The sequence below is a fragment of the Callorhinchus milii genome, unplaced genomic scaffold, assembly GCF_018977255.1.
Source record: "Callorhinchus milii isolate IMCB2004 unplaced genomic scaffold, IMCB_Cmil_1.0 Scaffold24, whole genome shotgun sequence".
Taxonomy (NCBI): domain Eukaryota; kingdom Metazoa; phylum Chordata; class Chondrichthyes; order Chimaeriformes; family Callorhinchidae; genus Callorhinchus; species Callorhinchus milii.
The window spans coordinates 6367643-6382283 of record NW_024704765.1 but is presented as its reverse complement, the minus strand read 5'-3'; the positions used below and the strand labels follow the sequence as shown (position 1 = coordinate 6382283).

The 14641-nt window shown below is 47.3% G+C and overlaps 1 protein-coding gene across 10 annotated transcripts in view; it reads right to left on the bottom strand.

Moving 5' to 3' along the window:
• Nucleotides 1–14641, bottom strand: part of agrn (agrin) — a 149905-nt gene that overhangs the window by 9629 nt on the left and 125635 nt on the right. For 4 of the 10 annotated variants that reach the window (XM_042343623.1, XM_042343632.1, XM_042343627.1 and 1 more), the window contains 13 exons: nucleotides 14445–14559; nucleotides 14174–14293; nucleotides 13586–13975; nucleotides 12663–12855; nucleotides 12048–12263; nucleotides 11403–11632; nucleotides 10678–10812; nucleotides 9199–9295; nucleotides 7721–7885; nucleotides 7208–7319; nucleotides 5067–5078; nucleotides 2837–2953; nucleotides 2130–2319 (listed from right to left, as the gene is read on the bottom strand). In XM_042343623.1, the coding sequence (XP_042199557.1) occupies nucleotides 2130–2319; nucleotides 2837–2953; nucleotides 5067–5078; nucleotides 7208–7319; nucleotides 7721–7885; nucleotides 9199–9295; nucleotides 10678–10812; nucleotides 11403–11632; nucleotides 12048–12263; nucleotides 12663–12855; nucleotides 13586–13975; nucleotides 14174–14293; nucleotides 14445–14559 (2092 nt within the window). The remainder of the gene's footprint in view (nucleotides 1–2129; nucleotides 2320–2836; nucleotides 2954–5066; nucleotides 5079–7207; nucleotides 7320–7720; nucleotides 7886–9198; nucleotides 9296–10677; nucleotides 10813–11402; nucleotides 11633–12047; nucleotides 12264–12662; nucleotides 12856–13585; nucleotides 13976–14173; nucleotides 14294–14444; nucleotides 14560–14641) is intronic. The other 6 variants (XM_042343626.1, XM_042343629.1, XM_042343630.1 and 3 more) reach the window with 3 other exon arrangements.

The following is a 14641-nucleotide window of genomic DNA, read 5'->3' as shown; positions in this document are numbered from 1 at the left end:
ATTTCCAATTCTGAGAGCGAACGTATATAATTAGTTACCTTGTAAAATGTCACAATCAATAAGTCTTAAGTCATAGCTTTAAGTAGCTTATGACATGACTGCAGTTGCCTGTGGGCCTGTGTAGACACGCACTCAAAACAAGTCATTTGTATCCTTGGCAACACGAAGGCCAGAAATAAGGTAACGGAGCATGGGCTTAAATTACCGCTGAGTTACAGCAGAAATGCCGAACACAGCAGTAACGAACCACTGCTTTTCGAACAGTGCGACGGGACCTTTAACATCCACCTCAAGATGTCATTAAAGGACGGCAACTCGGACCAGGCGGCACTCTCCGAGCCCCCCTCAAGAGCGACAGTCTGGACCAGGGATGGTCAAGCTGAGGCTCATGGGCTGCACGTTGGCCACCCCTGGTTTAGACTATGAGCTCAAGTCCAAACGTGGGTCTTGAATCCACAACCACAGATGGTTCTGGCTCAGAGGTGAGAGCTGCCAAATAGGTCAACCTGGCCACTAAAATGTGAGGTCTGAATGAGTACAATATAATCCTTGCGTTTGATACAGTGTCTTATCACGTCTTCAAGACGCCTTAAAGCGCTTCACAGAACATACTGTAAAGTGAATTGACCATTGCTAGGTCAATGTGCCGCAGGTTGTCACTTGAATTAGTTACCACATTAACTGCCAGTGGTTGTACCCTAGCTTTTTCCTCAAGTGTCCAGCTATCATGTCACTGCCTTTGGGAGAGGAAGGGAGGAACTTAAGTGAGTAGTTCCTCTTGATTTTCGTGAACTTTGTCACCATCGAGTCTGGAGAAGGCGACTAATGTTCAGCCATGTAATGACAAACATTTTGCTTGAATGCCATTTACTGCTGACAACTGCTTCAGTCAATCAGCCACTCCAAACGGCAACCATTTACATGAAAATCATACAACTGCGCCTAGCCAATTGCAGAAAGCCCAAATGGCAGGCTTCATCCACACCGGGGTCTGTCACGCACCCATCGTTAAAATAGCTTACAAACAAGTAACAACACGATCTCTATTTTTAACGGTCGGCACATGATAGTCCTTTGCTTCTGATGATGCAGAGAAACCTTATAACACGGTTGGCTGGATCCAGTGTCACTGAGCATGTTAGAAGCGAAAGCGAAGTGTGGAAAAATGACTAACCTCGCAGTTGTCAGATCGCTGCTGATGTCACCGGTTTCCCCCCAATCTCAATACCGAACCGGCTAAACTCTAAACTTTCAGACCACTGTTTTGGATCCTTCTATCGGAGGGACGAATCATCGTCTCGAACTAAATTAAATAAATACATTTGCTTTATTTTACTCTATTCTATTCCATTCCAGATGCAGGGAAATTTCTTTGCAGAGGGTACATGAGTCCTGTAGCTCAGTGGTTAGAGCACTTGCCTTGCAAGCGAGAGGCCTGGGTTTGATTCCCGGCAGGGCAAAACCTTGGGCAAGTTTCCTTACTCCACACGCACACATGCCTGATAATAATCCCTCAAGAAAAAACCCACAATAATGAAATGGGTCACTTCAATCCACGGCTGTTTGTGGGACACTGCTCTGTGCAATTGGCTGCTGCGTTTCACCCACAAATATACAATCAATTCGCTTTACAGTATATTCTGTGAAGCATAAGAAGATAAGAATCAGGAGCAGGAGTAGGCCATTCGGATCTGATAAGATCATGGCTGATCTTCAGACCTAACTCTAATTAGCCATTCTTCAATCCATGCTAATATTTTCCCATTAATCCCAAGGGCCTTAACCGTGTGCAATAGCCTTTGGTGCGGCACTTTGTCAAATGCCATTTTAAAATCTAAATATACTACATCTACTGGTTCCCCCCTATCTAACCTGCTAGATACGCCTTCAAAACACTCTAAAAGATTAGTTAAGACACGACGAGAGACTTGAAAAGTGCTATATCAAATGTAAGGATTATTATTATTATATATTTATATACGAACATGCGAAACGCTCAGTCTGGTTTGGATACTCTTATGCGCGCGATGATGGGTGTCCCCGCGTGTCAGAAATCCAGCTGACTGGAACTAAATAACATAGCTCATTTGTTTCAAAACATCTCAAATTACAAAACGTGGGCACTGTACCTTTCTGACACTGGGACCCCGAGAACCCACGCTGACACAAGCACTCGTAGTCATCCAGTTTGGGATTGCAAATTCCACCGTTTTGGCAAGGACTGCGCTTGGCTGTGCAAGGGTGAACGGGGTAGCTGGAGATCTCCATGGCTTTTCGGATGTTTTCTTTTTTAAGGAGCGGAATGGATTTGATCGTGAGCTTGGTACAAAGGAAGAAAAGGGAAAAAAAAAAAGGGTTATCACTCAGTTTTAAATAGCGTTGCGAAACGCGGCCGGTCAAACCGCTGTTTCATTTATCGATGGTTCTACAGATGTGACTCTACCCCGACTCCGTCACAAAGGCAGCTGTAGTGTGCACCGAATGGCAGGCATTAGAGAGGTTGCTGGTTAGCAAGACACGGGCTTTATTCTAGTAGAGGTAAGTTGCTATCCCTCCAGTGCTTGCGATGGGAGGGAAGGGAGGGGGAAAAAGGCAAGAGTCACATTCACGACACGAAGCTGTCAATTGATCACATTCTTCAGTGTTAATTGACACATCACAGACCCCAAATTCCATCGAATAAACAGCCTGAGTTCAACCAATACATAGTAAGAGGGGCCTCTTTATGAACTGGGGACTTCAAGCCAATTACTCAGCTCTTGGTCCTCAGGTTCTATACATTCCCAGATTATAGCCTGTTTCACGGGCGAAGCTGCTAGATCCCAATTAGACTTACCTTCTGAATGGCTCCGTCAAAGCCTGAGGTGATAGAGGCTGCTCGGGCAAACTTATTGAAATCTGGTGCACCACCCACGTACAAGGGTTCCTTGAGGTTCAACGCTGTGTGCGGAACCTTGAGACAAAGCACATCATCACAGTTAAACTACCGTTTTACTGAGAAGTCAATTTGTCAAATAACCTGGCGTCAGGTGTGAAACAAGCGGCCAAGCACGTCGCAACTAAAATCAGTCCATCACTCCAACGGCCCTCGCGTAACACACGCTGCACATCACATTTCATACAGTAACGTTGTCGAGCCTGTCGGACTGACTTTTAAGATGCCACCACAATTATTAGCTGTGCAAGCCCGCAATGGAGGATTAATGTACGAGTCGAGAGAGTTGGCGTTGCTGGGGGCAGGAGACTTAACAAAAGCCTGATGTCTTATTTTGAAAAATCGAAGCTCAAAATAGAAATTCTGACCAAAACCTCGGGTGAAAACTGTAACACGTGATGTGTTAATGAACACCAACGGTATTAATGAACACCCACAGTGCTAATGAATGCACTGAAAAATCGTCAAGGCGGAGAGTGAAATTGACTGGTCGGTGAGTTTGCGGTCTCCAATTTACTGGCAGACCAATCGATAATTTAACACATCAACTGGCTGCTTTTTTTCAACAATGTGTTAATTAGCTCCATCGGTTTTAATTAACATGCAGCATGTTGGAATTTTCACCCAAATGACTGAACTGGAATGTGACTGGATATCCGAACTCCACAGCAACGCCATGTATGAGCGCGATGTTACTAAAGCCTGTTTCTGATGCCCTTTTTATTTAAAAAATGGCGGTGAATTTCCCCCAATTAACAAGGGCGAAACCTACATATTTATCTGTTAATATCAAAAGGGAACTTACAAAGCGTCCTGGTGCTCCGAAACCCCCCCCCCCACCCCCACCCCCCAACATAAATATGGATATCAGTTGGCAGGCAGTCTGCGGGGACGAGGGCGAGTTTGGAAGGTGCTAAATCGTCCAGCTACACCCCACCCACGCTCCCCACCCACCCCCAGCAAACAAAAATGGGATAAAGTCCCCTGTGCAGATACCAGCTGACAGCTGCCGTTCTTGCTTAAAATTCCGGTTCAGATTTCACCAGCAAAGAAACGTGTTCAGGCCAGCTGATCGAGGCAACGGCAACAAATTTAAAATCGACCCCGGCATCTGGTAAAGCGGGACTGCAAATACGGTTGTTCTCATTCGTAGACGAGAGCAGGACATTTGTTAAGAGTCCTGACGGAAGGTCATCGACCTGAAACGTTAACTCATTTTCCTCCCTCCACAGACGCTGCCTGTTCCCAGCCACTTCTGTTTTTATTTCAGATTTCCAGCATCTGCAGTATTTTGCCCTTTTGTTTGTTTCTAAAAAAAGAAAGGTTATTTCCCGCTTTTGCCCCAAAGTTTGTAATTCTTTTGAGAGCCGACCCCAGCCCAGAAAACAGCGCTGTATTGCGCTGATCAAACAAAACCGTGTGCAACACCACAAAGGGATGAAAACAGAGGCATCTGCATCTGATCCAGGACCATGGGCTTCACGTTGGAAGGTGGAACCGGGGAAAGCGTGTAGATACAGGGTGCAAATAAAGCAGAGAAGGCAGAGATTAAAAAAAAAAACACGTTTGTTTTATTTAATCGGATTCTCCACCCGCAATTTTCTCCATCACCTTCTAAAATCAAAATTTGAGTTTATACTTTGCGTGAGATTGTGTGTTAACCCAACCCAAGGGATCCCCGCGCCGGAGAATTGTGTTGGCGCAGAGTTTATATCGTCTGTTTCCAATTATGGGAAGGAATCGCTAGCAACATGGAAATTGTCATGTCTGTGGCAATCTGTGGATTCCTTAGTAATACCACAAATTAGACCGCATTATAATCCCAGCATCGCCATTCATCACACCACTGAGACACGTCTTAAAGGTTCCATCGTCTCCCAACCTGAAGCTCAGTGGCCGTGGAGACATCCACAGACACCTTTTGCAACGAAGGTTTCCCTCCAGTTGATCCACGTAACTGTTATATTTGATGGGACTGAATTCTGGGAAGTTAAATAATGGAGTAACTACACCTTCTATTGCTACATCTAGTTTAGCCATGGAATAAAATGGTCTGAGGATGGAAACAACACTGGAGGAATGATTGAATGATGAAGTCGATGTTTAGTTTCTGTTTTTTTTTAATGTTTACCTTCCGCGATTTCTTAAATCCAGAAAGCAGATCAGACCAAGCAGAGAAACGGGAGAGAAGAAGGATATCAGTCAGGAGCAGAGTAAGAAACACATGTTAAACACACTGATTAAACCACGAGCGTTGACAGCTTAATGACTTGCTGCGAGGACACAGTGGAGAGAGCTGCATTCACCACAAGTATTTGTGAGTGAAGCCACAATTACCCACAGTGTGGTTAGCTTCAAAATCATCACATTTATTAAGGTCATAATGTGCGTGAGCAGAGAGAGTGACCGCTACTTAATGTCCTCAGACAGCAGCTGCTAAGTGATGTGTGATTACAGTAGGTGGTGCGGGGGGGGGGGGTGGGGGGGGAGAAAGGGAAAGAGGAGAGGAAAAAAAAAAGGGAGTTTTTCCTTCTGCTTTGGGTCACTGCCGCTTGCTGTGCAGTCTGCAGGACAAGTCTGCAGGAGCGAGCAGAAGTGTGCGCTGACGCTGACAGGTACCACAGGACTCTCTCGCGCTGCATTCATAACAACTTCCTCCTCCTCCTCCCCCTCCCCCAAACGCTGCACAACCCTCGATACCTGAACAAGCGACTGGGAAGCAAGCGCTGATAGCTAACCCTGGTTACCGGCTGATAACCCACACTTGCTAAAGCTGCAAATATCAGTAACTCTTAATATCAGGCGTTGTGAGAAGCTGCTCGCTGCTTTCCTTCGCTGCCCTGTCGATATGTGAACACTTATCTGATGGCACTGGCGCAGGTGTCGAGGGTGCTGGGGTCTGCTGATTCTTTTCGCTTTGTTCAGTCCCTGCTGCGTACATCCCCTGCCTACACATCCGGCATCTCAGAGCTGACATTCACTCGACTCTTAGAGATCAAACTAGCCCCAGAAAGCACCCCCACACACTGATCTCACACCAATCCCTCACTAAAGGGAGGAGGTGTTTGGTTTCTCCTCTCCCTCTCTCTGTTCTTTTGCATCAGAAAAGGTCTCGCAAAGAACCGAATTGGTCTTTACTGGCCGGTCCGTAGCAAATTGCTGTGGTTTTGGCAGCTGTTTGCCTTCAGATTCAAATTCCTGGATGTACGTCACGCACATCGCTCCAACATTAGGGAACCCGACCCCTAAACGAGAGATCCCAATAGGTACCCCACACCTACCTATGAGTTACCTTTTAATACTAATTTTGGGGTGAAATTCACCCGGGTCGAGATTTACTTTATTTATGTAGCATTTTAAAACATTTTGAAGTCAGTTTTCTGGCTCCACTAATTCCCTGCACTTTTCCCATATCTTTTTTATATTCTTCCTCTTTAAATATTTATTCAATTCCCTTCAAATTGTTTTGGTCTCAACCTCATTAGCTATTTGGGCAAAGCGTTGCCTATTCCGATAACCCTCTACATGATGACATTTGTTTTAACATTCCCCATTTGGTTACCTAGTTTCCTGTCACAATCTATCCTCTGAAAACTTGTTCTGTTTACGTCCCCGGCTGGACTCAAAAACGGGTTTATTTAGCTGAGCTTTTGAGAAACATCAGCGGCAATAAATATTTGAAAACTGCCTGCTTTGTGCTTTTGCCGACATCCATAATTAGTGTGAAGCACTGAGAGGAAATGCGAGATATAGGGATCATTGCCCACATCCAAAGGTAGTCAGCCTTGCCCGGTGTCATAGATGTCTGCATGCGTGTGAGCAGGAGAACATCCACAGAGAACACGAATGACGGTAAAACAGCTCCAAAGATCCTTTTACAATTTCAATTTCAAGCTGCTTCGAGAGATGAAAAGTGCTTCAGGCAATGAATTGTAAAACAGGCCAGAGCAAGCAACCACAATAAACAGCAGTGAGTCAAAGTAATGGCTTATCTACTTAACCGTGGAATAAGTCCCTGTTTTAACTACATTGTTTGAATTTTCCTCTGTCTACACATTCAAGACTTCTTGGCTTTTAATGAAGAAGTTTGTACCTAAATGCACCAGGGGCTTAAAAGGTTGTCAATACTCTGTTAGGATTATCAGAGAAGATCTGTAAGTGCCATGGCAATATGTGCACAAACTGCAGCAAAGATCCCGTGGGTGTCATGTAACAGACCAGGACCTTTCACTACCGTCAACGGATGATTCGAAAGTCTACTCTTCTACCTACCGGGGATTCACCAATGATTGGTTCACCCTTATTGATGCTCATCGAGCCTTTCCTTCCACTTCGTTCAACGGTGACAATGGTCCAAGTGTTCAGTTTGATGGGTTCCTTACTCCTATTGTAATAAAGGGGAAAAACAAAAAGGTTAAACGTCAAACATAAGTTGATCATAATATTTTACAGCATTGCTAATGAAGAAGAGAAACTGCGAAGCAATCATGACCTAGATTTAACTGTATTTTGTATCAATGTTCATCAATGACTTTACTTACCTCAGAGACATGTTTAAATTGAATGAGCTAATAAGCCACATTTTAAGTAGAATACCAAAAAGGTTGTCTGCTACCAAAAAGGTTGAGATACACAGCTGTGAACCTGTCTTTATAAAACTGATTTGGATTTCACAATGTACATGCAAAGTAATTTAATATGTGCAGTACACAGCAGGGCTCCAAGACACTACCCCACATGAAATTCACGCAACACATTAATACATTATAAGATGTACAGCGTTACCTGATAACTGCTGGTCCTTTCCCGAGATCGTACTTAAACTCCAAGTAACCGTCGTGCAGATTTAATGCCACAAAGTCCCCACGCCCATCAGTCTTCTGGCCGTTGTAAAATATCATTCCATTGAGATCCTTCGTCAAGAAGATGACTTCCATCGATAGCACCTGACTGTAACCAAACATCACATGTAGTCACAACAACAACTTGGATTTATATAGCGCCCTCCACGCCGGACGGCGTCTCAGAGCGCTTCACAGGGGTTGGGGAGGAAGGTGACCAAAGGCCCGGTCGAAAAGAAAGGTCTTCAGCAGGGACCTGAAAATAGGAAGGGAGGGAGCGAGGCGAAGGGAGTGAGGAAGGGAATTTCAGAGCCTCGGGGCGTAGCGGCTGAAGGCGCGGCCGCCGAGGGTGGAGCGGAGGACTAAGGGGGACAAGGAGGAGGCCAGACCCGGAGGAACGGGTCACACTAACAGTCGCACTAACAAGCAGATGCCTATTTCCTCTCAGATCAACTCTAGATTTCCACTTCCTCCCCCAGTGCGATACCTAGCCCTAGACTGGGCTGCATTGGCCTCATTCTATGTAGAAAATTTCCATTCAAGCGTGCAGTTAATATTTAATGGGACAAAGTTCAAAACCTGGCCCTCTGTTAAACATTTGTGGTTGGACAACCTGACTTGGAGGCCCTGGTGATCTATTGGATGCCCCGGTTTCTTTGACAATAATTGAAGAAAAAAGGTCATTTGCATCATAACTTCTAGAAAGTTCATGTAACTAAAACTTCAGGAAGAGCCACAGCCACGTCAGCTTTTCCGTCAAGTGGAAGGATTAGAGAGCGTGAAAAGGCAACAGAGAGTAAAGCTTGAACTGCGTGGACATCACTAAGAAGTTTAAACCGGGATATTTTCACCACAATCGTGTTACCAAAGTTAATCCAGGTTCGAGTGAGGAATATAAAATCATTCTTTTCATATCGACTGAAAAATGAGCTACTGCGGTTCTTGAACCTGCTGTTCCAAAGGGCCACATGAGAGGTTTTCAACTCGAATTCAACTCCTCCCCACCCTGACTACCACCACTTTGGCACAATGGTTGGCCTTGAAATGTTAAATGCTACTATTGCTGCTTTTGATTGAAGTGCTTGAATGCGGGCTCAAGAGACACCGGATGAACTCGATCGATCCCCTGTAAAGTGGCCCCTCAAACACTAGGATCGGGATCAAGAATCTCGGACGAAAGTGGCAAGTCAGAATGGTGGTGTCAGTCTGGAATAGCTTTGGGCCAAACATTCTGTTGAAGTGGGGGTAATTATCCCATCAAATCTGGTATCAAATGTATTTTTTCCACGTAATTTTAACATCCTCTTTCAGGGGATGAAACATCTGCAAATAAAAGCACAACCACACTTGTCCGAGAGATCTTGCTTCCAATTCCCTCCTCGTACCCGACAGTAACTTGAGCAGTTTGTCAGTTATACTCACAGTAAGTCGTTGACAAACGTGTGGATTCCATTCATTTCTATGTACGAAAAACCATTAAACATGGGGATAAAGGTAGAGGCCTTGTCCTGCTCAGCTTCTGATAGAAAGGGAAAGAGGTAAATGTAAGTACCAGAACGGCAAACCTAGTGTAGGGTTTGATTTAAACCCACAAACCTTGAAAAGATTATTTTGCGAAAGCAGAAGCAACGGAATTCAATGAAATAAAATATCCTCTTGAGTACATTGAATACAGAGAGGTCACCCGATGACTTGGTGGGTAAAGATCCACTAATGTGATGCGTGTAACGTGATACAAAACCAGGAAAGTCCCAGGTTAAATCCCTGACTTAGAATGATCTCAGCCCGGGCTCAGGGCCAGTGAGCGATGAATCAGCCAGGTATTCATTTCAATGAGCCCGTTAGAACTTTTGGGGGTCAGCCGAGCGTCTGACACACGCGGAAGCCCATCACCATTCTTAAGAGTAGCCAAACCAAATTGAGAGTTCAATGCCTCCCACCTAAACATGGAAATCCCAGAGGTATTTGTCGGAATGGAATGCATCCTGCGTACCTAATTCTTGCAAAGTATTAGGCGCAGGTTCTCAACAGCCAAGGCTTTGGGACCCCAGAGTTGAGGCACTGTTGGGAGTCTAACCTCATAGCTCGTCATTGAGAGGGCTGCCTGGCCAGCTTTCCTGCTGCTTGTCCAGCTCGGAACCACCCTACCTGTTCGTGCCAATGGCTTACAGGGTTAATGGGAGCTGAGTGGGAAGAGTCACTGTCCCCAGTGACTGGCCTGCCCTTCCAGGTTCTGCTGATGAGCCAGCCCGGCTGCGCCATCGTTTCTGACGTTCCACCGACAGACATATCAGCCCTCGGCGGGTCAGGGCGGCATCGATGGGAGCGAGGAAAGCGAGCCGGCCTTTCGGGTCCACGGGCCGTGCGTCAGAACGCAGACGCGTCCGTGCCCACCCGCCACTCGCCGCCGAGGGCTGATTCGGAAGAGCGAGGATGTGGCTCTCACACGTTGACGTCAACTGAAGACACGACTGAAAAGACTTCGAGCACCACCTGCTGGCTCAGGAACGAACTGCAGCAGCCACGTTTCAGCCGGGGTGGGGGGGGGCTCCGCTCGGATGGAGCCAGACCCAAACGCTCCCGTCCCGAGTATTTCCAACGGGCACGATTCCCTGTTTGAGCCATTGATCCCCTACCTAAGGAGTCAGTTACCCTCTCCTTTCAACGTCCAGTTAGGAGCAACGGCCTTTCACCCCGGTGTAAAGGTACCGTCCGGTCTGCGCTGACGGGCTGCACGTGCTATTCCGTTTGGAAATTAAGTATTCCTTCCAGCCACACGCAACCTCAGGTTCATTACACATCAGCTTCCGATAAAACTTCTCCTGAGTGAACCACGTAAACCCGAAGCTCCGGACTGCCGACTGTTAAATGGAAGGTGCTTTGAAAGCTCACGCGTCTTACCTCTCTCGCACAACTCTCCCTCGCGCCCCATCGGGCATTCACACTTCGCCCCACCCTGGGGCAGCACCAGGCAAGTGGCCAATGGATGGCATGGGTTGGGGTCACAGGGGTTGTGCTCGTCGGCACAGGTAGGTCCTGAAAGAATGCACCGCCAAATAGAATTAAGCTGCTGTTAGCCGCAACATCTTGCAATCGAAACCTGCGCGACTCAGGGCTGCACGCACATGGGATAACATGTGATAACACGTACGATCAGATGAACAGGGCATACAGGAGCTTTGTGTCCTTAAGGGCAAGTTTTGGAATAAACACCTCCCTGCAATTCCCCCTCCCAATCATCTCGGGAGATTGGTTTCGTGCCCCAGTCCTCGCAGAACTTATTCTGACCCTGTTTTAAATTGTGATAAAGAGGCAGTGATCCCCCTTTTGATCGTTAGCCGCTTAGAACTGATTTGAATTCACCGTTCTTTTTTAAGTCTTAAAATTTAATTTTAGCCTTTTCTTTGTTATCCAGCTCTTTCCCTGCATCAAAGGCGTGAAAAGCGCTGCGTCAAGTGCAAAGGATTATTATTATTATTATATTATTATTATATCCCTTCAGCATTTTACTTAGCGGTTTCTTCTCCAATTCTCCCCTTCGAGTAAATCTATTAACCCAGTCTCGACAGCCACTTTGTCATACTACATCAGCAGGCAGGCAGGCAGGCCGGCAGAATGGTGGTTACCTGAAAACGTTTCGAGGCACTCGCAGTGGAACATCTCTGCCTCCTTCACCCGGCAAATGCCGTTGTTCTTACATGGGTTGGGGTGGCAGGGGTTGTTTCCGCACTCGCCAACCCTGCTGCCGTACAGGACGTCGCTGCTGCTCCCCTGCAGGTCGTACACCAGGTTATTCACACCCAGGAGCCGGATGCAGCCCTTCAGTCCCTTTGCCACTGACGTCCTTTCAGCGACACTGGGGGGTGGGGGTGGTGGGGGGAAAGAGCAGCTTCTTAAAATCCAGAGGAATAGAATCAGAGAATTTTACAGAACAAAAGACGGTCGATGTGCCTGCGCCAGCTCTTTGGAAGAGCTACCCAATCACCCCCACCCCCAACTCTTTCCCCTCAAATCCTTGCAAATTTTTCCTCTTCAAGTACCTATCCAAATCCCTTGTGAAAGTTGTGATTGTATCTGTTTTTTTCCCCCCACCGCCGCAACCCCCCCCCCACCCCGTTTCAGGCAGCGCATTGCAGACCGTAAAAACTCTCTGTTTAAAAAAAACATTTCTCCTCATCCGGCCTCCGGTTTCCGTGTCCTTCCTCAGCAAACAACCCGACATTTCGTAGTCGAATGACGTTTCTGCTCCTGTATAGAAAGCTGGCACTTACGATGCCATTTCATCCTCTGGAGCTCCTCCGAGGTACAGATCGGTGTCCAAGTTCAGTCCGTCGGTTCCCGGAGGGCTCTCCCCGTTCACGTGTGGCTCCCCGTCCACCGACAGCATCCCGTTGCGACGGCTCCGATTCACGATGACTTTGTGCCACTTGCCAGGCGTTATTCGGGATTTACTAGTGATGATACCGACCCCAGACCCGGTGTTGAACCTTCACGAGTTGAGACAGGGAGAGGAGAGAGACAAGCTTAACCTGTCGCTAGCTATTCAATCGTCATAACAACAAGAATAATCCTTACATTCGGGTCAGCGCCCCTCACGTGAGGAGGACATCCTAAAGCGCTGCACGGGGTGCAGTGTATACGGCAGTGACTGTGGTCTGCGGGCAAATGTGGCAGTCACGGAGTGAGTGAACGAACCAACTTTATTTCGGAAACCCTTGGCCAGGACACGGGGAGTAACTCTCCTCGTTTCGAACAGCGCCACGCGAACGTTAACGCCCGCAACTTTCTGGACTCGGGAGGTGAGAGCGCTACCAACTGAGCCAGGCAGACGCACGCATTTTGAATCATCCCGTATCACCCATTCGCTATGAACCTCGCAGTTTTACCTAAGCTCCACGTGGCCCCTGACCAGGCTCAGAGAAATGAAATCTTTGCCTTTTTTCTGGCCGTTGTACAGCAGGATTCCGTCCATGTCCGAGGCACGGAATTCCATGCCAATCCGCATGGTGTAGTAAGCCTTCATCGTGTTAAAAGCCAGGTAAGACTTTCCTCCAAACTCCGGCAAATAATAAACAATGGCTGTTGAAGAGAAAGGACATCTTCAGTACAGTTGAACGGACGGTCTGACTTCCGAACAGAGCATTAGGAGGGATTCAAAGTATAGAGTGAGAAGTTCTTATTCAAACTATTTTGGTCCGGCTACAAGTACATTTTTCCTCCCCAGCTCTTCCCCTACAGCGAGGAAGCCTCAGTTCAACACCATATTGGCACCTGGCTCTCAGCTTTACCCCAATTGCACTCTACTCCCCCCCCCACTCAGGATCAGGCAGGTCAGAATCAAGGCTCAAACTGCTTAAAACTACCCGACTCCTGTTGCTTTGGTCATGTAGCGGGAGAGTGCCAGATGGGATCGTAGAAACATTTTTCAGCATTGAACTGCATTTGCCACCTCTCCTCCCACCTGCAGGCCTATCTGTACGCTCCTGCAATCTTTCACAATCTTTATCACATTTTGCCAGCGCCCCCCACCAACCTCCCCCCAATTTGGTGTCATCATGAATTTTGATATTACTGCCTCAATTCCCAAATCCAGATCACTTTATGTACAAAGTAAACAAGAGCAGCTCCAACAAAGCCGGACCCCCACTCAGGACATTATCCCAGTCTGAGAAACATCCTGTTCACCCCTTGCTCTTTGCTTTCTGACCTCCAACCACCTCTCTCTTTCATTTCCTTTGATTCCACGCCCACAGCTCTTTGCCCTCAAAGTTACAGCGCAGAGCAGCCGAAGCCCATTAGAATTCCTCACATCGTTCGCAAACGGCTCCTCCCTTTCCAGCCGGGCAGCTGCAGGTATAGTCCTTCCCGTCGTCCTCACAGGTGCCCCCGTGGAGACAAGGCTGAGAGTCGCAAGGCTTGGAACGTCTGCTGGTCGCTGGTTTGACCCGGTCTTTCCCGCTGACCTGAAGCCTCTTGGGGCTGTTAGCCTTTGTGGTCGGGGCGGCGAGAGTTGTGGTGGTGGTGGGTCGCTGTGTCTGCAGGGCGGCAACGGGCCACCTCGTGGTGGCTGGGCGCTTGGTGGTGAGACGCGCCGTGGTGGGTCTGCGTGCGGTCGCCAGAGAGGTTGTGACCGTCGTCGCCAGCAGTGTTGTGGCCGCTGTGGTGGTGGTGGTGGTGGTGAACAGCACGGGGGCCCAGTCTGCAATACAGCAAAGGAAACAAACGGTTGCCGAGTCTCCCGCAAAACACACAGTCACTACACTTTACAGTACACGCTGTGAAGCGCTTTGAGGCGCCTCGACGATGCAATAAGGTGCTGTATCAAATAAAGCATCATCATTATTATTATAATGATCATTTATATTATAATAACAATAAAAAGGAGAAGTATGATTACCAAAGTCCATGATCTTGATGTTGTCTTGCTCCGGCTTCTTCACAATTATGGACTTCTTCCTTGAAAACCTCATCTGCTGTAGCAAAGCCTTTTGTACATCGTGGGAGGCGTAGGCTGTTCCTGGAGGGATTACGAAGTTAACATTGATGGGACATGTAAATTCAGTTTTATCCCTGAAACATATGCAGCAAAAGCCGAATCAGTGACTGAAGCTCCTGACTGCTTTTGTGCTCAGACACAAGGATCAGGCCGTCAAGACTCATCCACTTACTTGGATCAAAATGAAACTCTATGATGGTGCGCACAGAGTTGCTTGGGCCCAGACCACGAACCCGGACGCTCTTAAAATCTTTCTTGACGTCTGAATTCCCCAAGAGTTCGTTGAGCTGGAAACGTGGGAATGAATCGCGTATATTAGAAATCGTGTACAAGCAATCAAGAGAAAGTCACACTCCCGGCTCAAGATTA